The sequence below is a fragment of the Impatiens glandulifera genome, chromosome 1, assembly GCF_907164915.1.
Source record: "Impatiens glandulifera chromosome 1, dImpGla2.1, whole genome shotgun sequence".
Classification (NCBI taxonomy): Eukaryota; Viridiplantae; Streptophyta; class Magnoliopsida; order Ericales; family Balsaminaceae; genus Impatiens; species Impatiens glandulifera.
Window position 1 is genome coordinate 95,382,195 of NC_061862.1, and position 25,879 is coordinate 95,408,073.

At 32.1% G+C, this 25,879-nt stretch overlaps 1 protein-coding gene across 1 annotated transcript; it reads left to right on the plus strand.

Moving 5' to 3' along the window:
- The first annotated feature begins 1,286 nt into the window (after nt 1–1,286).
- LOC124919343 lies at nt 1,287–17,634 on the plus strand. The gene is made up of 24 exons (XM_047459566.1): nt 1,287–1,582; nt 1,683–1,792; nt 2,706–2,871; nt 3,807–3,907; nt 4,031–4,103; nt 4,193–4,328; nt 6,821–6,981; nt 7,333–7,457; nt 7,702–7,801; nt 8,839–8,935; nt 9,210–9,261; nt 9,923–10,024; nt 10,111–10,257; nt 10,360–10,522; nt 10,638–10,868; nt 10,967–11,121; nt 11,759–11,887; nt 12,334–12,451; nt 12,734–12,929; nt 13,181–13,292; nt 13,376–13,530; nt 14,460–15,810; nt 15,993–16,187; nt 16,968–17,634. Exons 1-24 carry the CDS (start codon nt 1,450–1,452, stop codon nt 17,442–17,444), a joined length of 4,785 nt encoding a protein of 1,594 aa, XP_047315522.1. The 5' UTR covers nt 1,287–1,449; the 3' UTR covers nt 17,445–17,634.
- Nucleotides 17,635–25,879: the final 8,245 nt, after the last annotated feature.

A 25,879-nucleotide genomic window follows, 5' to 3' on the forward strand; every position in this document is an offset into this window, starting at 1 on the left:
AGAGTTTTGTGATTTGATTTTTCAGTCCAAAAAGATTTGCTCTTTCATTGTAACAAATTTTCCAAATTCCTTATTTCTTCCCCTATTTTCCTGCTACATTTTCTTTAGAATTTTTATAAGCAATTGGTTCCTGACTTTTGTTAAATTTCTGTTTTTCATGGATAATTTCTTCCGCAATTCTATCAATTTCATTTTTAGTTTCCTCCCTTACACCTTCCATCACAAATTCTTTGACTTCCTTATCCTTATTGTTTTTATTTCTTCCCATTTTAATGAAGAACAGAAAACAACAACAAAATAGAGAAATTATAGAACAGTGTATACTAAAAACCCTAGCTATTATAGAACAGGGTAAACCAGAAACTCTAACCTTCCAACTAAGTTTTGCAGATGAATGAACGACCTAATTATTAGAGTTACCGTGTCGTTCGTGCCGATTGTGCCAAAAGAGACCCGAAGCGACTAGAAACCGCGAACACAATAAGCGAACCGCGAGCTTGATATCTTGTCGATCTTGCCGATCATTCCGTTCATGTCGATCGTGTCGTTCATGCCGTTTGTGCCATTCGTGTCGTTCATGATTAGAGAATTTAAATTAATAATAAATCTATTTATTTTCTATACATTTTGGGTTTTATTTAAAATATAGTATGAAATTAATTATTTTGTGATCAATATGACATCATCTTTAAAATAACTATTTTTTTTAGAATCCGTATAATGAGCCCATATATTAATTTAAAAAATATATTTATTGGCTATAGATAATAAAATTGGAGAGTAAAATTCGTGTGTCTACTTACTATCTTTTAAATAAAATTCAAATAAATTTATTTATAAATTACCAAACATCTATTTAATTAAAAAAAGTTAAATTATTAATAAAATCAAACTCAGCTAAAAAAGAACAAAAATCAAGTATAACTAAGATTTAAACACTTAAATTTTTATTTATGCTCTATCACAATGACTCCACTAAAAGAAAAATTACATTCGAAAAAAAAAGCTAATAAAAAAATAATTGTAAAAGGGACTGTTTGGTTGCCTGCGATTGACCGCTGCTGTGGTTTAGGCCCTGAACTTTGGGCTCAGCGGTCTAGGCCCATAGCTAAATAGAACTGCCAATCTAGATGTTAGATCTATTGGGCTGCCATCTACCGTTGGATCAGTTTCTTGCTAATTTCCTCTTCCGTTGAAAAACTACTTTCAGAAGTTTCATTTGTATCCCTCAGTTGATGCAATTCCTTCAATTCCTCTCTCAAACTAAAACAAAACGATATTCTTGTCACTTTTACAACTATAGAGTAGACATATATTTCAATTGGATCGCGATCTCAACTAGTTCTTCGTTCACTACATGAATCGAATTGTGTTCGAAGAAAATTCTCTCCGACCTGTTGTTTTTCCCTAGTCGGAGAATCTTTTTCAGGTAATTTCTAAGCAGGATCGATGGAGTGGTCGACGTTGCAGCATCTGGATCTCCGGCACGCTGGACGAAGTTCCAAACCTTTGCAACCTCACGCCGCTGCATTTCACCCCACTCAGGCCCTGGTCGCTGCTGCAATAGGAAAACATGTTGTTGGTACTGCCTTTAACATTTCTCTTTCTTTTGTTCAGATCTCCAGCTTGAAATGAAGTCCTTTGTGATTTTCTGATAAATTGAACTATTGGGTTCTCTGTAGAATTTGATGCGTACACTGGAAGCAGGATAGCAATGATTGATATTGGTGCTCCAGTTGTAAGAATGGCGTATAGTCCTATGGGTGGGCATTCTTTGATTGCAATTCTGGAGGTTGGTTCTCTTGTACTTACTTCATTGTATACAATTCTCTTTCATATATATATAGCTAGCATTAGAGTGATTATAACTTTCCCCAACATTAGCAGTTATAAATCTCCACTATCATAACTTCTTACTAATACTTAAGTTAACTAATGATGTACAATTCATAACTAATGATTTCCCTATTATTATTATCTAGCTGGTGCTTAAAGGTGGGGGGATATAGCCTTTCTACCTGGAATAAGTATTATCAATGGTTAAGGCTTGTCTGAAAATGGGAAAAACAAAATATTATACTTGGAGGAAGGATGGGAGCAACAAAACTTGTAGAAAGATTTAATTGTTATCAGTTTATTCTTTTAGATTTTGGAAGATACCTTTAAGGTTTTTTCAGCAATGAAACAACATTACTTTGTTCCTTCTCTGCCTCTTATTTTATTTCTTCACTTGTGTTCAATCACAAGTTTATCGCTAAAATATCTCCATCCAAAATGTGTTATTAGATGATTTTATTGAAAAAATGTTAAAGTTTAGGAAGCACCTAAGCTGATTCTATTCATATTTATATGAAAGTTTTCCTTGAAGACAAAAGTTGAAATCCTTCTACTTATTGTCTTAGATTTCAGGTTTTTAGATATAAGTTATATATACCTTTGTCTTTAATGGAAGCAAATAATTTATTAGAAAACACTGAACTCGTTCTCTCTTCTTTGGGTTAGAAAAATGGATGGGGGTGAATATTTCCTTTTGGAATTATTTCATTGAAAAGCAAAAATAATGGTTCAATTTATTGTGGGTTCTTATGGAACTATGTTAAAATTCTTTAAAATCAGGTTTTCAGTGTAAGTATTGTTTGGACATTGTTTTGGAACTATTTGATATGGCATACATGTTCTCACACAGGCTTGTTTACATTTTGTAGGACTGTACTATACGATCTTGTGATTTTGACAGTGAACAAACTTGGGTCTTGCATTCCCCTGAAAAAAGGACCGAACAAATTTCAACTGACACAGAAGTGCATCTTGCTTTGACTCCCCTCTTACCCATTGTATTTTTTGGTCTCCACCGCAGAATGAGTGTAACAGGTTTGTTAGAGCTCATCTGCTCTAGTATTATCAGTTGTCTCCTTTTCCCTCTTTTCTTGAGCCTGGAAGTAGAAATTGTGCCACTTCATTGTAGCTTGAATGTGCAATAGCATTAGCATCATTTCTGAAAGGCATTCAAATTAATCTACAAAATAAGGTCTCTTTTTGTCTCTTATCCACTCTCTCTATACTTTGACGTTTCAATGTACCCCAATTGATGGATTGATTCAAAAGCCGTATGGTATTCAAATGCGAATATATTATAACCTTATCTCCAAATTAAGACACATATGGAAAACTAGTAAGTGAATGAGATGCCATAGAGCTAAGTGATGGTATTGAGCATATTGAGATGCATCTCATGATTTTTCTTGTCCTGTATTACATATTATTACCTTTCTTGTGAATGATTCTTTATATAATCAGCCATTTGGTGATGTCAGTTGTTTCATAAGAAGTTCTATCCTTTTTGTGTTCTGGTTTCTCTGCTTTTTTTTTTTTTTGTATTTTATGTGACCTACTCTTCATTAACCTAGTTAAGTGCTAGTTTAGAGTGTTAGAATTTGGGTTTATGTATGATACGAATCTAATGAATTTTGGACAAATAATCCTAGGTGTAAATATAGTTACTATGGTAGCTTAATATAGAATTTTTTTTTCTATCTATTGCACATGGAGCATTATACTTAGTGGCACTAATGGCAGTTTTGATTTGATTTCTTGACATTAAAGCGAGTTAGAGATTCAATTTCCTTATTGGAGAACTTTGGATATGTTCAAGTGATACCAGTCAGATTTGTTGTAGAGTACTTTGGTTTCTTGATGATTTGATTGCTAGATTTATTCTTTTGCTTTTATACAATCCAATGACGGTTCTTTTTCAAGGTTCATCTGCTACTGTAGTTTTGATCCTATGGCTGTTGATTGCAATGCAGTTGTGGGAACCATTGAAGGTGGTAGAGCACCAACAAAAATAAAGACTGATCTGAAAAAACCCGTTGTTAATCTTGCTTGCCATCCTCGTCTTCCTTTCTTGGTAAATGCTTTAGTTGCACTTCAGAAGAATCATGTTCATCTTAGTCAATACCCATTTGTTACTTCATAGTTCTGCTTCTAACACTTTTATTTTGTTTTATTTCTCTTATTTTTTGTGTCTCAGTACGTTGCTTATGCAGATGGTTTAATTCGAGCATACAATATTACTACATATGCAGTTCTCTACACATTACAACGTATGAATGTGAACCCAACGATCATTCCTTTTGTTTGAATCATCATGTACATACTTATGAACTTGTTTGTTTTCTGGAAAATGTGACAGTTGACAACACAATCAAGCTACTTGGTGCTGGTGCATTTGCATTCCATCCAACCTTAGAATGGTTATTTATTGGTGACAGAAAGGGTACTCTTCTTGCATGGGATGTCTCCACTGAGAAACCGATTATGATTGGAATGTAAGTTGTACATATCATTTTTATATTTATTTTCTAGTTCATAATCCAGATTATTTATAGGTTATTGTGATTTTTGGCAAACATAACAAATACAAAATTTTCCAGATTATAAAACGTGATAACTAGCATGACCAATTTTCCCTCCTTCCCATTCATATGTACTTCACCTAGACCCATTTAGTGCGTACAAATTATACAATAATTTAAAATATGTACTTCACCTAGAGAAGTCTTTCATTTGACTGGAGAAACTGATAAGATTGACATGAATGATATATAGGAGTAGTTTTTTTTTGAAAAATGTCAACTTTTATATTAAAAATGAACTCAATAAGCGCTCAGAGATTAGTAGTAAAAGCTGAAGAAGAAATTGATTGTTATGAGTAAATCCATGACAGAACTAAAAGATGTTTGCTTAAACAAAACTTAAGTTTTGCAATATCTATTGTCCAGACAAGCTGACACTTGCTATCATATTACTTAGCTCTCTTATTCAGTAGACAAATGGGTAAACCACAATCATTGGTTTTATGCTACCTTATGGTGCATTACAATCCCTCTGCTAGTTCTTTTTAAGCCAACTTTTCCTTTAGCAGTAATTATGTAGACCGTCTGAGTCACCATTATCGCTCTTTACTTGATAAAGTAGGATACATAGCCTATCAATGAATGCCTTTCCTGACTACTATGCAATGATACTGTAGGAAACTTGAATTTATCTTTTAGCTTTGTTTATATAGTGCAGATAATCGGCTTGTAGGATAATAAATTTCTCTATTTTTAACACGTCGATAGTATATATTAACTAGCAAACTGCAACACTCATCTGGACGGGAATGGAATATTGATCTCCCCCTTCCCCTCCTAACAGAAGGAATCCAAGATGAAACTCAACTTGGAATCTAAACTGTATGTATTGGACCTGTCTTCCACGTTTACAGAAGCTTAGTCATATGACCATTTTTCCTGCTTACAGATCTCACCACAATATAAATCAACATTTTCAGATCAAATCAACCCTATATAGGAGGTGGAATAAACATTAATGGTATTCAAATCCTAAACCATGAAACTTTTGTTTGTAATTGGTTTTGATGAAAATAAATTGGAGTAGGGATTGAATATTGCCTTCCAGACCATCCCAGATATTTTTGGGTATTTCCCTTATCAATAAAAAAAATATAGAAATACATGTTCATGTATTCCCAATACAGTTGCTGAATCTTATTTGCCACAGTGTTTTAAGTCAATCTACAAGTAATGTAGATTTAAAACTATAAAAAAATTATAATAATGTGAAGCATCAACACTCTACTTGTTAAACAAGAAATGGACTGTGTTTATGCTCCTACTCCTATTGATCATGTTGATCTTAGAGATTCATTAGTAATTGGAAGTCTAGTATCTCCATAGAAAACACAATGAATACCTTCGATTACAATGGAAACTCAATGTCGATAGGCTACATAAAGATAAGAACAAAGATTTATATATCAAATCATTTTTGTAATCTAACCAATTCTCATATTTTAAGAATAATAGTTTATCTAATATCCAAACACCTCATCAAACTCAAGTCGGTAAACAGTTCAAACAATTTGTACTTGCAATTGAATCATCAGTATTCAATATAAATGATTCTGGTAATGATAGCAGCAAGTGTTGGTAAAAGGGCCGTATAGAGAATTCATTGACACACTCAAATTGATGACTACAGACCACCATATATATTCGTGACAAGCCCAAAGAAATATGAAAACAGGACACAAATGATGCAGAAACACAGACACGTGTGTGCATACATATAGAAAAACCGTAGACAAAGGAAGATATATGATGGATCAACTGTAGAATGAACTCAACTGGTTGAACTGGCATAGACTGGAAGAACCAAAACAAAGAAAGGAATTCAATAAGTTAAAACTGGATGGATGAAGACAAACTGCTTAAGATGAATTGGGTGACAAAATCAAACTGTTATGCACATAGAGGAGCCAAAGATTATTGAGAAATATGATGAATATGACATTCTGCTGCTGGCATTAAATAATGGTAGCCACCAGTGGAGGCTAAGAATATTGTGAATCATATCCTGTAGCTCTCATACTATATAGAATCACACAACAAATTTGTAAAATTGATAGGGGCTTGATTAAAATGAGAACTAGTTGCCTATTTTATATGCTACATAAAGATAGGAGCCCTAAATAAAAATCCAACTTAATTATGCAATCAGATCCCATAGTTTAGGAATATTAATTCTAATTGTTTTTCCCCCATAAAATATCCATTTATCATTTTTTATTATGCATTGGCATAAATGCCTTTGGCATAAAATAGTTCTGCTGTTTAGTGCTAGCTTGGTGGTATCTGTTAGCTTTTGCTATTCTTTGTTCTGAATGATGTATCAACTGATTCTAGACTTGAATTTCCTTATTAATTTTCTGTTTTGCTTTAAAGTTTGATGGTTCACTCTGCTTTTGCTGTTTCAGTACACAAATTGGTTCTCAACCAATCACATCGATTTCTTGGCTCCCAATGTTGCGGTTACTTGTTACTCTTTCTAAGGATGGAGTTCTTCAAGTGTGGAAAACACGAGTGACACTTAATCCTAACAGACCTCCAATGCAAGCCAATTTCTTTGAGGCTGCTGGTTTGTTCAATCAACCAATATCTTATAATGTTACTGTAAATTGTGAATGATTCCATTGCACTGTGTAATATTTGCATGACTAGTACTGTATCATGGGGTTGGTTAGTTATATGAACTCCATACCATGTGAATGGTGCTCCCTCTTTTTTAGGGTGCTTACTCATTATTTAACAAAACAACATTTCTATTTATGCTCGATTGAACCAAACTCTTAATACTGTACTCTTACCAGTTTAAAGCCTTTTCTCTACACAAGAAGCATTATTTTAGCCTTCTGCTCATCTTACATTCTATTGTCGTATACGATATAAATTTTAAAAGAAAATATATAATTATTTTTTTCTCCTGCAGCAATTGAATCCCTTGATATCCCTTCAATTCTTTCCCAGCAAGGTGGAGAGACAGTTTATCCTCTTCCACGAATCAAAGCCATTGAAACTCACCCAAAATTGAATATAGCAGCATTACTTTTTGCAGTTAAGTGCACTTATATTCCGTATTTTCTGAATCTTGTTGGAACAGTTTAATCCTAATATGAAAGCCATGTGATTCTACTTACTAATATGCTTATCCATATCAAAATCAGTAGTTTATGATGTTTACCATTTTCTAGTGTTATATTTATTGTTGGATATGTTATCTCTTAAATTCATTTGTGTATATTTTACTATATGAATGTAGTTTCTCAGTTCTGAAGTTTAATTCATTACAATTTGCTAGAGTGTGGGAGGAGGAGATAATCGCAAAAATAAAGCTTCATACACTAGGGAAGGAAGGAAACAACTTTTTGCTGTTCTACAAGGCGCAAGGGGTTCTTCAGGTGAGTGTGATTATAATCTTACATAATCCCATGTCAAAATATATGGAGACGTTATGGTTATATATGCCATGATGCAATGCCTTTTGATCTGTTTGTATTTGTACGTTCTATTGATTGGTAAATTAATTAATGCCTTTCTAACCCCATTGCATCACACCTTCATCAAGGTTATTGCCAAAAAAATTATTCATTGAGTATTGTGTTAGGTAATAAACAGTAGAAAAATGATTAGTGATAGATTACATTTTAATAAAAAGATTAAAGTTTGTATTAATAAGTTGTCGTAAAGGTCATTTCTAATAATACAAACAAGATCCATATGGCATGGCTTGAACACGTTACTTAAACGTTGTTCAAGAACTCAACCATGAAACACAGTATTGGTTTGGTGATAGATTACTAAGAGTGATGGAAATATTTATAAATAATGAATGACCGGATCCTATTTAGTATTTAGTGGTCTTGTTCACAAGTTATGTTAGTCTAGAGTTATAACTACTAGTGGGAAGGGGAGTTATAGCTCTTAGTCCTTAGAAAGAGTTATAATTACTTGTAAAGTTGGGAGTTATAACTAACTGAAGGGTAAATTTGTTTATAATGTGTAAGATTGTTAGTGAATAAAGCTATGTTTCTTTCTCATCTCAATGTTCATTATTTCTCTCTTTCCTTAACCTTAATTTGTTTTCTTGTAACATTGGTATCTAAGCTATTTTCTTGTGCTAGTGATCATCTCTGGCACCCTTTAAGATCCTCTCCCTATACAAAACTAATGCATGATTTTGAGGGGTAAACACCTTGTAGCTCAAGTCTTAAGAACTTTATTGATTTCCACTGAGAGCACTTTGATTGAAGTTGAGGGTTATGGCGGTGAGATGTTGTGCTAGCCTCCTCTAGAGAAAACACTGTGGCCTCAGTAAAGATAAAAAAAAACGTGCTAATGGGCATATTTGTTGTTTTGGGATAGAACATGTAACACAATTTATTGCTGAACCTGATGCTAATCATATTTATCAATGCTAATTGTATGGATTTTGCAGCCTCTGTTTTGAAGGAAAAGCTTTCCACTCTTGGCTCATCTGGAATTTTAGCAGAACATCAGCTTCAGGCTAAACTTCAAGAACATAATTTAAAGGGGTAAGTTGAAGATACTCATGTCCTTAGGTCTTTTGTAAAAATAGCACAAAGATGACACTTTAAATTGAAAATGAAATGTTGTAACCCATGGAAATCACAGATTCAATGAGATATGTCATGATGTTACCTAATCTCATGACTATCCAAGTTTATTTATTTGCATCATCTTGCTACCATATATTCTCTATAAATATCAATATGCACCTCCGTATTGTATATACACATTTGTTTGTGGGTATTTAATTACAATATGGTTATTATACCCATTTTGCAGCTCAAGTCAACTCACAATATCAGACATAGCTCGAAAGGCATTTCTATATAGTGTGAGTTATTTCCTTGTTCAAATATATATTATGTTTCTATTTCTAGCAAATTGTTATTGAATAGAAACTATTTCCACTTGGAAATATATATATATATATATATATATATATATATATATAATATGTTTTTTGAAAGGGAAAAACTTTTCATTAGTCCACGATAAAGTTGTTGTCTTGAAATCATCCTAGAAAATGTGTTTAGTGTTTATCAAATTAAGAGATGTTTGATAACAACTTATCATTTAATTTAAATGATTAAGTTCATATGAAAATTAAGTTGATTTAATAACTGTTATTTAAAATCCCTTAATTATTTAAATATAGCTAAAAGATCTGGCTTAATTTGGTAAACTATAATGACTTAACCTGTTAATCTAGTAAGATCGTCCAAATGACAACTTTAACCTGCAAATTTATCAAATTACATCATTATAAGGGTTATATAGCCTTTAAGTATTTTCCTAATGTTAGTTCCACATTTTATCAAATCTACTTTGAAGGACTTATTCAACACTTAATTTCGAGTTTTGTCAACCACTCCGTTTAACCAAATAAAAGATAAAAGAAATATATGTATGTAGTACTTCTGTACATTTTAAGGATTAGTGAAACTTGAGCTCCTGAACAAGTAATTTGATTTGTCTTAACCTAATTGACACAGCATTTTATGGAGAAACATGCAAATAATGCACCAATATCTCGGTTGCCTCTCATCACAATTGTTGATAGTAAACACCATCTGAAAGATACTCCTGTCTGTCAGGTAAGTATGCAGATAGTGTGTCAATTATTTTATTTCATTTTATTTTCAGCGGTTGAGTTATAATCATTTATTTAATTCTGTCTCAGCCATTTCATCTGGAGTTAAATTTCTTCTGCAAGGAGAATCGTGTTCTTCATTACCCCCTTAGGGCTTTTTATGCAGATGGGGCAAATCTTATGGCATATAATCTCTGTTCTGGAGTTGATAACATCTACAAAAAGCTTTACACTGCAGTAATGTTTTAACATTGACTTTCAGCATTAAATAGTTTTCTAGGCTTATTTTCAATGTACTGGTGATTCATTTGCAAATGTTTGTCTATTTTTGCGTTTCAGATTCCTGGAAATGTAGAATTCCGTTCAAAATATTTGTTTCATAGCACCAAGCAGCACCTATTTCTCGCTGTTTATGAGTTCAGTGGTGCCACAAACGAGGTGGTGCTGTACTGGGAAAACACTGATAATCAAGTAGCTAATAGCAAAGCAAGAACACTCAAGGGTTTGTCTCATCTGCCCTATGTTCTCTTATCTTGATTTTGGTCAAGCTATTTTTCTTGAAAATAATTTTTTTTGCTGGTCAAGCTAGTATTAATCTTCTATTCTCTCATCCGTAGGCCGAGACGCTGCATTTATTGGCCCTAACGAAACTCAATTTGCGATTCTTGATGAGGATAAGACCGGACTTGCTTTATATATTCTTCCTGGAGGGGCGTCAAAAGATTTGAATGGAAAGGATGGACAAGAGGAAGAAAATCAATCTGTTGAAACTGATGCTGGGTCGATTAAGGGACCTTTACCGTTCCTATTTGAAACAGATATTGACAGAATCTTTTCAACCCCAATAGGTGCTTTTGAGATGAAATCTGTTATTGCTGTTACTGATCTTTTTACATTTTCACCAGCTCACTGTGTGCTTATGAAGATTCTTCCTTGTCATAAATAGAATCTACCGTGATGTTTGCATCTCATGGAGACCAGATTGGTCTTGCAAGACTAGTTCAAGGCTATCGTCTTGCAAATGCTGACGGATACTATATACCAACGAAGGGAGAGGGAATGAAGTTTATCAAGTTGAAAGCAAATGAGATTGTACTAAAGGTAATAAGACTTCCATTTTAGTAGAATCTGTTGGGCCTTGTTTGAAGTGGGTTATTTGGGATTATGATCAGTTACCCACTATCCAATCAAGAATCTACTCTTAATCAGATCATTCAAAATCATCAACCAAAATACCCTCTATAAATGTATATATATATTTTTATTATATATACCCCTATGTCTTTTTACTCAAATAACCTGTTTTTTCATAATCTGCACTAAAAATGGTAGGTTATTTTCAATAAACCCAGATCAAACAAGGCCTTGAAAATAACTTGTGAGCACATTCAAATAACCGGGTTATTTGAGGTTCTATTATCAAATTTCCCTTTTAAATGTAGTTTTTTCCTTTTAATTAGAGGGTATTTTGATTGATGATTTGAAAATGAGGTGATATTGAGTTATTTGAAGTTAATCTCAAATAACTCATATTGAACAAGGCCCAAGCTTTTGGTTTGGCTTTGAAAGTGTGGGAATGATCCATGCTTCTTATCAGTCTTGACCTCACTTAGATAACTCTACTGATTAATTACCAGAATTGAGGGGCTCAGACAATTGGAGGATCTATGTTGAGAACAACCCAACTGATTCTAAAAACAGTGCACAAAACTGATACTACTTCTCCTATCCTTTTTAGGTTTGCTGGCAGGAGACTCTTAGAGGCTACGTTGCTGGAGTGATGACAACTCACAGGGTTCTTATTGTTTCAGCAGATCTTACTGTATTAACAAGCAGCTCCTCAAAATTTGATAAAGGACTTCCTTCAATATCCTCTTGCTAAAATATTTTGACTGTTTGATTTTTTGCTCATTTAATTTAGGATTTAAGTTCCCTTTAAAACACTTAGGATAGAAGTTCATTTTGTTTCCTCAACTTGCATCAAAGCTCGTTTTGCTTATTGAACTTTAAAAAACGGCTCAAATTACTTCTTGGCATCAGTGTTTTGTTAATTCCGTTAGGTTTTTAAACAATCTATATACACAGTTTTTGCAGCTCTGGTTAAAATATTATTTTCTTTCTAAATGCAAATCAATACATTAACACAGTTAACCAAAAAGAACGACAGGGAGTAATCTGAGCCATTTTTAAAGTTCAGGAAGCAAAATGAGCTTTTGATGAAAGTTGAGAAAGGAAAAAGAACTTTCTGGTTAATACGAACTTGATTATATTTTTGAGAAGAAAACTGTTTTATATTCCTTAACTTAATTTTACTTCCGATCCCTCCTTTGGGTTGGGCCAGCGCTCCTGTTTTCTACTACAACTGGCATCAGCATTCTTGGATGGGATGGTAGAGTGAGGACTGTTCTTTCCATTAGTATGCCCAATGCAGGTATATAGGCTCATTTTCCATGTATTTGACACACTCCATGTTCTTAATTTCATGAAGTGATAAACTAAGAGCTTGCTTGATGTAGGTTATTTTTTAAATAAACTGATTTTTTTTTTTTGCAAAGACCTTGTTTGATAAAAAATGAACTATTTGGGTTAAATGACTAAAATATCATTTCTATTTAATATAAAAAATATTATAAAAAGTAAAGTACGAGAATTTTAGTACTTTAGGTGATGATTTGATTGATGAGATAAAGCCTAACTTAGAGTATTCTTGCAGTGATGGTTGGTGCATTAAACGATCGATTGCTCCTTCTTAACCCTACAGAGATAAATCCAAGGCAAAAGAAAGGGGTTGAGATAAAGAGTTGTCTTATTGGGCTTCTTGAACCCCTTCTTATTGGATTTGCCACAATGCAACAAACCTTTGAGCAGAAATTGGACTTGTCAGAAATACTTTACCAAATAACTTCAAGGTTTCCTTTTCCTACCATCTCGACTTATATAATCTGCCTATTTAGAAAAACTTTTTGTTTCTGATCAGATAAGAAACCTTCAATAATCTTTTTAATGTATCTATCACTAAGTTCTATTTCTAAAGGTAATCTCATCTGAATGTGGATGGAGATGAAATATGTGTTTCCAAATGGAGCCGATGACTCCTTTGGATTCTTAAAGTGAAATATTTTTGGATGTTTGACACTCAAAAGTGTTCTTAAAAATGAAGGTTTGATAGCCTGCGGATAACACCAAGATCACTTGATATTCTTTCTAGAGGTTCACCCGTTTGTGGTGACCTTGCAGTATCATTGTCCCAAGCAGGTCCTCAATTCACTCAGGTGAGATGCGTATAAAGTTCCATTGAGAATGTGATTTTCAATAATTCTTTTTGAATTGATTATTTTTTTGTGGTTGATCGTAGGTGTTACGTGGAACCTATGCGATCAAAGCTTTGAGATTCTCGACTGCTTTATCTGCATTGAAGGATGAATTTGTGCGGTCTAGGGACTATCCAAAATGTCCTCCGACTTCTCATTTGTTTCATCGGTTTCGCCAGCTGGGATATGCATGTATCAAGTATGTAGCTAGTTCTTAGCATCTTAGGGCTTGTTTGATGTGGGTTATTGGATTAAATCCAAATTATCCAAGATTTTATCACCAATCACTTCTCAATCAAATCATTGAGATCATCCATTAAAATACCAAAAAAACCCTACTATAACATATTGAATATTATGGATATTTTGGTCATTTGACCCAAATAACTAAAATAACACATTTTTCAATCAAACAAGACTCTTTTTATATGAAAATGTAGATTATTTTGAAATAACCCCAACAAACAAGGCATTAGTTTTCTGCAGATTAATTTTGGTTTTTGCCCCACATATTTCTCTCGTGGTGATGTATTTCCAGCTTTTCCTTTCTAATCCATTATAGTTGTATTTAATATATTAATAGTGTATCAAAAACAACTTTAACCTTTGAAAGTAATCTAATTACGTCATTTTAAGAGTAGAATGTTTAAGTACTTTCCCCTCTATATTTCCACATTTTATTCTGTTTATTTAACATTTACTTTTCAGTCACTTAACTAGTGCGACACATAAAATCCAGCATTCAATGCTTAATTTTCATTATTATCAAACATACCCCTGTCTTATACTTTTTGGTACCTTCCAATATAACTTAATTCTCTAGTGTTTCAATTTCTCCTATATCATGCATGCATTCTTCTTTAATTCTATCAGAAGAACTTGTGTCTTCTTAAGGAGTTTCTTATATTGTTGATTTGATAGGAATCAAAAAATCTCATCTTTGTTGTTCTTTTTTCATTTATTTTCATAAAATGTTGGCATCTCACGTTCATAACTCTTCTTAAATCCCTTTAAACACAATATGCCCTTTTCAAAATATTATTTGACAATGGAAGATATATAAACAATACTTGTGAAACTAGAATTCTCAAGCCATCCATAATAAATGTCCTTAGTTTGGCTTTGCAGGTATGGTCAGTTTGACAGTGCGAAAGAAACTTTCGAGTTAATTGCAGATTATGAAAGCATGCTGGACCTATTTATATGCCATCTAAATCCTAGTGCAATGAGAAGACTTGCGCAGAAATTGGAGGAAGATGGTGCAGATCCAGAGTTGAGACGATACTGCGAAAGAATATTAAGAATTCGCTCTACAGGATGGACTCAAGGTATTTTCGCCAATTTTGCCGCAGAAAGTATGGTTCCTAAAGGACCAGAATGGGGTGGTGGCAACTGGGAAATCAAAACCCCGACCAACTTAAAGTCTATTCCTCAATGGGAGCTTGCAGCCGAGGTTGTCCCATATATGAAAACCGACGAAGGTACTATACCATCCATTGTGACAGATCATATTGGCGTTTACTTAGGTCTGATTAAAGGGAAGGGAAATGTCGTAGAAGTTAGAGAAGATAGTTTGGTTAAATCATTCAAACCGGTTAACAACAATCATACCCTTCTTGGTTCAATAATGTCTGATAAATCAATGGGAGCCGGTCCTCTCACCGGCCTTGAATCTCTCACAATAGTAAAACCCGTAGACGAACAAGCGAAAGCGGAAGAAGAATTTAAAAAGTCGTTGTACGGAACTACCTCTGGTGATGGTAGTAGCAGCGACGAAGAGGGAGGACCCTCTTCGAAAGCTAAGAAATTCCAAATCAGAATTCGGGATAAACCAACCGCTTCTTCTACTGTGGATGTCAATAAGATTAAAGAAGCTACGATTAAACTTGCGGATGCTTTGGGCCCGCCGATTATGAGGACGAAGTCTATGACGACAACTGAATCTCCCGATTTCGGACTTCTAGCCATTCAACCTCGTATGAATACTGCCCCGACTGCACCAGGCAATCTGTTTTTAACTCAACCTGCCCCAAATCCAGGCTTCGGGGTTGCTGCTGGGCCGATTCCGGAGGATTTCTTCCAGAATACGATATCGTCGGAGAAGATTGCGGCGGCTCTGCCTCCTCCTGGAACTTTCTTATCGAGAATGGACATGAATAATCCAGAACGAGTTGAAAACAGAAACGTTTCACCTGCGGTTGAGTTTGGTCTGGCAGATGGTGGTGTGCCTCCACAAGTAGTTCAACAACAACAACAATCGGGCTATGTTGAGTCGATTGGACTTCCAGACGGTGGGATCCCACCCCAAGCCCAAGCCCAAGGCATGCCTCAACTGCCACAGGTTCAGTTTCCAGCTGCTCAGGTTCCGATATCAACTCAACAACAACCGCTTGATCTCAGTGCGCTCGAGGGTCCGGGTTCTGGAAAGCCCCTGCCTCCACGTCCAGATTCTCCTCCAAAGACTGTGCGTCCAGGCCAGGTACCTCTTCCAAAGGTTATTTTAGTCATTTTGTCCAAATAGTCCACTTTTTCGTTAAACTAAGCTTTTCTTTCTTCCAAAAATTCGTATTATTTTAAAAACAAAAACCTGCATCAAACAAGGTCCTAAGATTTTCTAGGAGGCGGATGGGGTTCCAATTTGTCTTGTCTTGTTCTTGATAGGTACCTCGGGGAGCTGCAGCTCCGTTTTGTTTCAAGACTGGGCTTGCTCATCTCGAACAAAATCAACTTTCAGATGCATTGTCATGCTTTGATGAAGCTTTTCTGGCATTGGCTAAGGATCAATCTCGCGGAGCTGATATTAGGGCTCAGGCAACAATCTGTGCTCAATATAAGATTGCAGTCACTCTGCTTCAGGTATTATATCATTTCTTTCTCCTTAATTTCTCTGAGGTAGGTACAGGTGTTCAGTTTGGTTCGGTTTTTAGGCAAATCATAAATTTTTCAAAATTTCCAATTGTCAGTTGGAGTTTTGAACGATCGATTCGGTCTGTTGTTGTTTTAATACTTCACCCCTAAATAATACACTGGTCTAAAAGATAACTAAAAAATAATGTTTTATGGTCTCAAAAAAGAAAATATACTACAGGAATGGCACCCCAACAGTAGAAATCAAATATTACTAATTTGATTAGACTGATAGTAATATTGTAATTATGTGTTTTACAATTTAAAAAATATATAAATTGAACACTCCAATAATGTTTAATTTTAGCATTAATAAGGTGTACAATGAAAAAAAGTAAAATCTAGAAAACCCTCCAAAAAAAGTTATACCAGTTAGGTTCCTAAATATTGGTTCCTTGCAACAAGCTGAAAAAGTAGGGTGGTGTTTAATAACACAACATATCGGATTCAGCTCAAATGGAGTTAAAAATTTTAACTTAATTTGGTATGAATGACTTAAATAGGTAATATAATAAGAATTTCCGTAAAACAAATTAACTTTAACTCCTGAAATGAATCAAATTACATATTTAAAAGGGTAAAATAGTCTTTAGTTATATTCCCGACTTTAGTTCATATTTTATCATACCTAAGCACTTTAATTTTGATATTTTCATTTGCTTTATTCTATCATTTGTTTTTCAGATTCGTCACCTAATTTAGATAATGACATAATTATTAATTGTGTAGGAAATCAGTAGACTGCAGAGAGTCCAAGGTCCGAATGCTATAAGTGCAAAAGACGAAATGGCTAGACTTTCACGTCATCTCGGTTCATTACCACTTCTAGCAAAGCACCGTATAAACTGTATTAGAACCGCCATTAAACGGAACATGGAGATGCAGAATTACGCATATTCAAAGCAGATGTTAGAACTCCTCCTGTCGAAAGCACCTCCAAACAAGCAAGACGAGTTAAGGAGCCTTGTTGAGATATGTTTGCAACGCGGTTTGTCTAACAAATCGATTGATCCTCTAGAAGATCCTTCTCAATTCTGCGCTGCTACACTTAGCAGGCTTTCGACTATAGGGTATGATGTTTGTAATCTCTGTGGGGCTAAATTCTCGGCTATTTCGTCTCCCGGTTGTATTATATGTGGTATGGGAGTCATTAAGGCGTCGGATGCAACAATTGCGGCACCAGTTGTTCCTTCACCTTTCGGTTGAGGAAAATGAATTCGGTTTTGTTGGGAGATTGTTTGTTTTGTTGTTGGTAATATACATTTTTCTCGAGATCTGTTTGATTGTTTGTTTGTAAACAAAGGTTTCTAGAAATCCATAATTTTTCATTTCAGGATCTTTCATTCTTTATCAAACATTATAGGATGATGATGTATAATGTAATGTTGTTTGTATAGGTCTGGACCCTTTTCATTCAATCTTCTTTTTTATCCTAAGATTGGTTTATGAATACTTCCTTTTGAGTGCACTTAACATAGTAGTAGAAGCCTATTTGAATATTATTATTTTATCCAGTTTTCACTTAAAATTGTATGATTCTTATTATTATTTTATCCAGTTTACATTTGAAATTTTATCATTATTAATAATATTAAGAATTCTAAGTAAACTCTTACACTAGTTAATTTTTTATGATTTTAAGAGTTTATAGATCATTTCGATTTACGATTAAAATAAATATATTAGTTATTAAAATAAATCAACTTATGTTATTTGATTTTGTAACTATCATTTTTTTATGGCAAAATTACTATTTGAGATTGAATCAATTGTTATAAGACTTTTATTTTATAAACGAATGAACATTTATTTTTTTATTTTAACATAATATTTTTATTTTCTTAACTAGTTTATCACATTTAAATAAATAAATTAGTAATTCTCTATTCGCTTTTAAATTTTTTAAATTACTTTTACACATTTTTCATGAATTCAAACCATATTTAATCGTTTTAAACACGTATATCTCAAAAAAAAAAAAAAATACTCAGTTAAAACACAAATATGTCCAAATTGATAAACCTATACAAAATTATGTAGTTATGAAGTTAGATGAAAAATGAATATTGAATATTTTCCTTAAATTACACGTTGTTTTAGTTATCCAAACTAATTTTGAAAAATTACTCAATTTATAAAATGTATATATAAAAAAATGTCTCCAAATATTATTTTATTTACAAACGTGATAAATTAATTTAAAAAATAAAAATAATACAATAAAATAAGAAGACTACGAGTTATTTTGTAAATTTAGAAAAAGTCACTAATGGCTAAATTTTGATAAATCGACTCACACACATGACAATTCAAAGTTCAAGCCTAAAATAACAATATAAGGTTTTATTATTGTCATTTGTTTATTATTATTTTAATAATTTTATATAAAATAATAATATCATTATTATTCTCTTAAAATAAATTTCTATGATTTTAAATAAATTCTTTATTTTATTAATTATAATAATTAACGATTTTAAATAAATTCTTGATTTTTAAGAATTTAATTTTCATTAAAACCTCTTAACTTAAAATTAGGTTATTACTTTGAAAATAACATCTTAAATTAAAATAAAGAGTCTGGTTAACTTCTTAAATTAAAATTAAATTTTCTATAAAGAATAGATCATCAACGTAGGAATATCTATAATGTGATTTTTTTAAAATCTGAATATGAACATTTTATAAACTATTTGTTAAAAGTAAAAAGAAGAGCTTATATTTATCCTAAAAGGCTATCCTTATTCCGTATAGAGTCATGGTTCACATTAATTAAAATTTAAAATATTTAATCTCTTAACTAGTAGTCTTCTCAGTTTAACTACTAGTTAATAATTTTAAGTTTAGTTAATAGATAATAAAAACAAGCAAAATGTGTTATTGTCCATACAACAAAAGCCTTGCGTGGTACTCGTGGAGAAGACAATAATATAAATTTTTGTTTAGAGTTTATATTTTATTGGGATCTAATTTACTTAGGATTATAAGTATATACTATATACCTCTATAAATAAAAATGATATAACCTAGGGTTAATTAAATTATTATTTTGAAAATTTGATAAAAAAATTGATAAGACTCTACCACCAAGGTAGTCTAGTTAAGTCAGTGGTAAGAGTCAGTCGGCTTAAGAGACAAAAAAAATACGGGTTCGATTCTATTTGGAGGAGCTTTGAATTTAAGCGGGTCATGACGGTGGGGTGTCATGCTAGTTATCTTTATTTTTTTTTTAAAATTATGAAACTCTTGTTAAACAACAAAACTTATCATCGGTAAGAGTTCATTTTAATCATGAATGTAACTCCATGTACTCATCAATTAAGGAAAACAGGCAAAAGTTATTTACGGCTAAAACATATATTATATCTATCTTTTATTTCTAAAACAACCAAAAGTTATTTACGGCTAAAACATATATTCTATTTATCTTTTATTTCTTTCTTGATATCAGAGCGTCTCTTGGACTACTCCTTTCTTTTTTCTGATCATATAGCTCATTCAAACAAAAATCAGTTGTTTCCTAACTTTCTTCAATCGATCTCTGTTAAGTTGGATCAGCACAACTTTGTAATCTGGAAAAGTCAAGTTATACCGATTCTGAAAGGCAATCGTTTTTCTGATTTGTTACGAAATCCCACCCAGCCCCCTGTGTAACGATTACTTCTGTACTGGACGATGAAGTTGTTATTGACGATGACGAAGAAAACCCACCGTCGTCGTAAATCCTGAGTTTGAAGCATGGGAGGAGAAAGATCAACGAATCATAAGTTGACTCCTCTCTACCTTATCAGATTTCATTCTTGCTCAAGTTATTGGCGACGCATGTGAGACCTCTTCACGACTTTGAGCTACACTTGAAAGAATGTTCGCAACACAATCTAGAGCTCGTTTGGTTCAGTTGCGACTACAACTCCAGACTCAGAAGAAATGTAATAAATCAATGAATGAATATCTTCAATCTATAAAATTTATAGTAGATTCGCTTGCAGCAATTGGTGAGAGAGTTTTTGAACTCGATTTGTTCACTCATACCTTGAGTGGCCTTTGACCAGAATACGAAGCCTTAGTGGTTGATGTAACCACCCGTTTCGAACCGGTGAGTGTCGAGGCAACCACGAACAACGACTAGAAGTGGCACATTCTGTTGCCAACAATGCATCGGCCAATCTTACTTTCGGACGACATAGAGGAAGTGGAAGAAACTCTCGCGGGAATCCATCGCCGCGAGGAAGGGGATCAAATTCAGGACCCTTTGAATATTATATGGCTAAAAATTCTTATTCTAATGGACCTGAGTCCGAGTCTGGTGGATGCTGGAGCGGGACGCCTTTATATAGGTCCAACAATAACATAAATAATAATTCGAGTCGGGCTGGATTGAATTATGGGCCCAATAATCTTCAAGTTGGAAACAATTTATTTTCTCATGACAGGAATCGCCGTAGAAATAATAATGGTGGTAATCAACGACTGAAATGTACCAATTGTGATCGAATTGTACCTACATCGGATAATTGTCGCTCTCACCAACAATGTCAACTTTGTAAGGGTATTGGACATCTTGTCATACTTGTCGGCGTAGGTTTGATCATAACTTTCAACCTTCGGCTCTGCCTGCATCTTGGACAACCCATCAGTAATCTTAGATCTTGCTTGGTATCCAGACTCGGGTGCTACTGATCATATTACGGCTGACTTAGAAAATCTTCACATTCACTCGGTATATCAAGGTACTGAACGAATTTCAGTTGGTAACGGTAACCCTCTATCCATATTTCATATTGGCAATTCTATTATTAATCTATGAAATATTTTGCATGTTTCACAAATTGTCAAGAATTTGATTAGTGTTGCTCGATTTACCGTTGATAATAATGTATTCTTTGAATTTCATCCTTTCTACTGTTTGGTAAAAGATCGCTCTACGAAGATGGAAGTTCTTCGAGGCAGACTTAAAGACGGATTATACTATATTTCTCCATCAACAATCCATAAACATGCTCTTACGGCCTCTCGAGCTTCGGCGTCTACTTGGAATCATCGTTTTGGACATCCTTGTGCTGCCACCACATCTTATGTTATTTTTCATTTTCAGTTATCTATGTTAGGAAACAAGAACTTTAATGTTTGTGAAGAATTCCAGATTTGAAAAGCTCACAAATTACCTTTTCCAATTTCTGTATGAAAAACTTTTGCTTCACTTGATTTAATTCATTCTGATGTTTGGGGACCGGCTCCCGTTTTCTCTACATATGATTTTTGTTATAAGGTCACTTTTTTTGATGATTATAGTCGGTATATGTGGTTATATCCACTTCAAAAGAAATCGGATGTGTTATCTACATTTGTGAAATTTAAGGCACTTGTTGAAAACCAATTCAACTAGAGTATAAAAATGCTCCAGACTGATTGGGGTGGAGAATATCGTAATCTTGGTTCATTGAAAGAACTTCATGGTATACAGCACCGACTCTCGTGCTCATATACGAGCGAACAAAATGGAGTTACTAAGATCAGCCTCACCTTAAGGGCACATGCATTGGTACCTCCTCAATATTGGGATGATGCGTCTCTCACTGTAGCATATCATATCAACCTTCTCTAGATCATCGCTCTCAATATGAAATATTATTTCGGTGTGTGCATGACTATATTTCTTTGAAGACTTTTGGATGTGTCTGTTACCCTCTCATAAGACCCTAAAACCAACATAAGATGGATTTTCGGTCCATCCGATGTACTTAGCTCGGTTCACAAAGTTAATAAATGTCTCCACCTACCAACCAGTCGTATATACATCTCTCGACATGTTACCTTCAATGAACAAATGTTTCCCTTTTCTACAATATCACCTTCTACACCTACTCACACAACCCAACAACCATCGCTATCTATCCTCACATATTTTATTCCGCCTACAGCCTCAACAGTTATTACTCCACAACCAACCACACCTACCACATCTATCCCTCATAATAATCCAATCACTACCACACCTCAATCTTTTCCTAACTCATCTACTCCCACATTGGTTGAATCCACACATATTCCTAGAAACCCTCTTTCTCGTACATCACTTGTTCGTGCACCTACATGCTTCATTCATCACATAGTCACTCGAGCCAAAAACCAGATTCAATCCTTAATAATGTATGCATTATTGGCCGAAACTCGTTAAATCTTTTGTATTATTTGGTTTATCGTATTTATATTGTTTGATTATGCTATTATTGTGATTTCCAAATTACTTCGTCCAAATAAGAGTTGGATTCGAATGTTAGCCGTTATTGAAAATTTATTATATTCACGTTGCGTAAAATCTATTTAAGGCATTGTTTATATAATATTTTTCAAAAATAATAATTTTTTCTATTATATGAAATATATATAATTTAATACATTAAAATTTCATATCATTAAAATTTATTTTTTAGTAGAAGCCTATTATAACTATAATACATTGTGATTGGTTTATGAACACTTCCTTTTTGAGTGCGCGCACTTAACATACTAGTAGAAGCCTATTGTTATTTTATCCAGTTTACCTATAGAATATTAATAATTCTAGATTCAGTTGACTTAAATCTTAAATTAGTTAAATTTTTAGGATTTTAAGAGACATAGATCATTTTGATTTACGATTTTATACAACTTAAAAAAAAAAAAATAGTTATTAAAATAAATTAATTTATGTAATTTTATTTTGTAACTATTAATTTTTTATGCCACAATTGTTATTTGAGACGTGTACTTGAATCGTTTTTATTAAATAAAGTTTTAACTTTAAATTATGTTACTTGGAGTTTTAATTATCACAATTTTAACCGTTTAAACTTTTTATTTTATAATCGACTGGACATTTGTTTTTTGTTTTTAATATAATATTTTTAATTTCTTAATTAGTTATCACATTTGTAAAAATAAATTAACAATTCTCTGTTCTTCTATATCATCAATTATTTTCACATTTTTTAACGAATTTGTCAGCATTACAGCAAGCACGGACCGACACCCAGGAATAAACTGAATGGCCAAAACCGTATTCAACTGTTTTAAATGCGTATATCTCAAGACAATATTTAATTAAACACAAATAAAATACGTCCAAATTGATAAATCGTATACAAAGTTATGTCACTATGATGTTCGGTGTAAAATATATATCAAATCTATCTTTCTTCAAAAAAATTCAAATCTTCTTTAAATTACACATTTCTTAGTCATCCAAATCAATTTCAACAAAATAGAATGCGTATATTTTGAAAAAATACTCAATTTTAAAAGTACACATAAAAAATGTCTTTAACTATAAACGTGATAAATTAATTAGAAAAACAAAAGTTTCATCAACTTTAAAAAAAATAACTAAAAATTTGATAATTCAACAATTCAATATTGGAGCTTAAAATAACAATGTGCTCTTTTTATTGTCATTTGTTTATTATTATTATTATTATTATTTTATAATTAATTATATATAATAATAATAATATATCATTAGTATTCTCTTAAAATAAATTATTATGATTTTAAATAAATTTTTGATTTTACGAATTTACAATAATTAACAATTTTTAAAAAATTCTTGATTTTGTCGTCGTTGATTCAATTTTCATTAAAAACATCTTAAATTGAAATGAGATCATGACTTTGAGAGTAACGTTTTAAATTGGAGTAAATGATATTTTTTAACTTCTTAAATTAAAAAAAAAAAAGAAATTGAATTTATATAAAGAATGGATCATCAACATAGGATTATCTATAACGTGATTTTCTTTTTCTCTAAATATGAAACATTTTATAAACTATTTGTTAGAACAACAAAAGCAAAAAAGCAAAAAAAAAAAAATATCTTAAAAGGTTATCCTTATATAGTCATGCTCATTCATTTTAGTCTTGAAATATTGAATCATAGGACAAAGACGAGACGAGTCCGAGAAAATCAACTCATATCGTCTTGTTAGTTAATTGATTGCTAGTTTCATTCCTTATTCACTTTTGTTTTTGATTTCATGTCCGTGTGTGTTTCTTAGGCTATCTGTGGATTTCTTATGGCCATCGTGTGTTGACTTTGAGCAAATTATTGTAAACTCAATTTTAGCTCTGGTATTCTTTTTATTTTTTGGATCTTTTTAATTAATGGCGTAAGTCATTTCTAAAAAAAAAATACTATACTAATTAATAAAACGAAGAAAAATGTGTGATGAAGACAAGTAATCTTTTTTCCGTTACACTTAACAAGGTTTGGAGGATATGGCTAACGACAGTTGTGATAGCTTCGGTTAAAATAATATAAATTTGGGCTTATTTTTTTAGACTTTATGTTTAAGGTAAATTTGGACTTATTTGTTTAGAATTTATGTTTAATGGGTTCTAATTTACTTAATTATATAAGTATGTACCTATAAATAAAAATGATATAACTTAGGGTTGAACTATCTAAATGTATGCATACATACATTGTTTGCAGGACTGGTCTCGAGAATTGGGAGGTTTAAATTTTGGGTCCAAAAATTAAAATAAATATAATAGGTGTATATTTTATCAAAAACATATTACATATACAAATTAAATATATAATTAACTAGATCATTCATTACAAAATAAGAAAAAAATATATTTGTGGTCGTATAAGTATTGATATACTTTTGTTGATTTTGAAACCTCTTTAATAATATTTCTGATATATTATGTATAATGTTTCTATAATGAAAAAAAAAATGATAAATATTTTAAAATGAGAAAAGATTATAAGATAAACATAAAATTAAGAACAAATAAAAAAATTAAAAATATTATAATTGTACTGATTTTCACAATTAGGTTAGAGTTGAATTTATGATAAAATAAAATAAATATTAGAGATGGAAAACGGCTACAATATAATTAAGGTTTAGTTAGGGGTGTTTATTCGGTCGGGTAATCGGCTAACCAGTTAAACGGTTCCGGTTAAGACCGGTTTTGCCTTTTATTTTACAAACTGGTTAACCGGCCGTTAATGTTATTGGTTTTACCGGTTCTAATTCTACCAGTTTTGGTCGGTTCCGGTCAGTTAATCGGGTTTAACCGGAAACCGGTAATTTAATTTTTTAAATTAAGTAATAAATTTATGAAATAATTTTATTTTCTAAATTATTGTTTGCATTTACTATTATACTATTTTCCATCATTTCTTGTCTCTATTATAATATAATATAATATATTATTATTATTATAATATAATATATTTTATTCATATATTTATGAATATGTTATAATATATAATATAATATATTTTATTGATATATTTAGAAATATATTATAATATATAATATAATATTTTATATTAATTTTGGTTAGCTTTTTATATATTTCTTGAAAAAATTCAAATTCAAATTCATTAGGATAATTAGTTTTTGACCATCCAAGTATATGCAAATATTATTGAATCTCCTTCTCAACTGATAAGAACCGATAAAACGAGTAGTTAAATCGGTAAGTTATAATAAAATAATGGTTATCTGAATAAATTATTTCAGTTTATTTATAATTTATTTTTGTAAAATTATATATAAATTATAATGTGTTTTTAAAATAATTATATAAAATTATAATTTAAATTTTAAAAATAATTTTTTATATAGATTATTAAATATTATTTA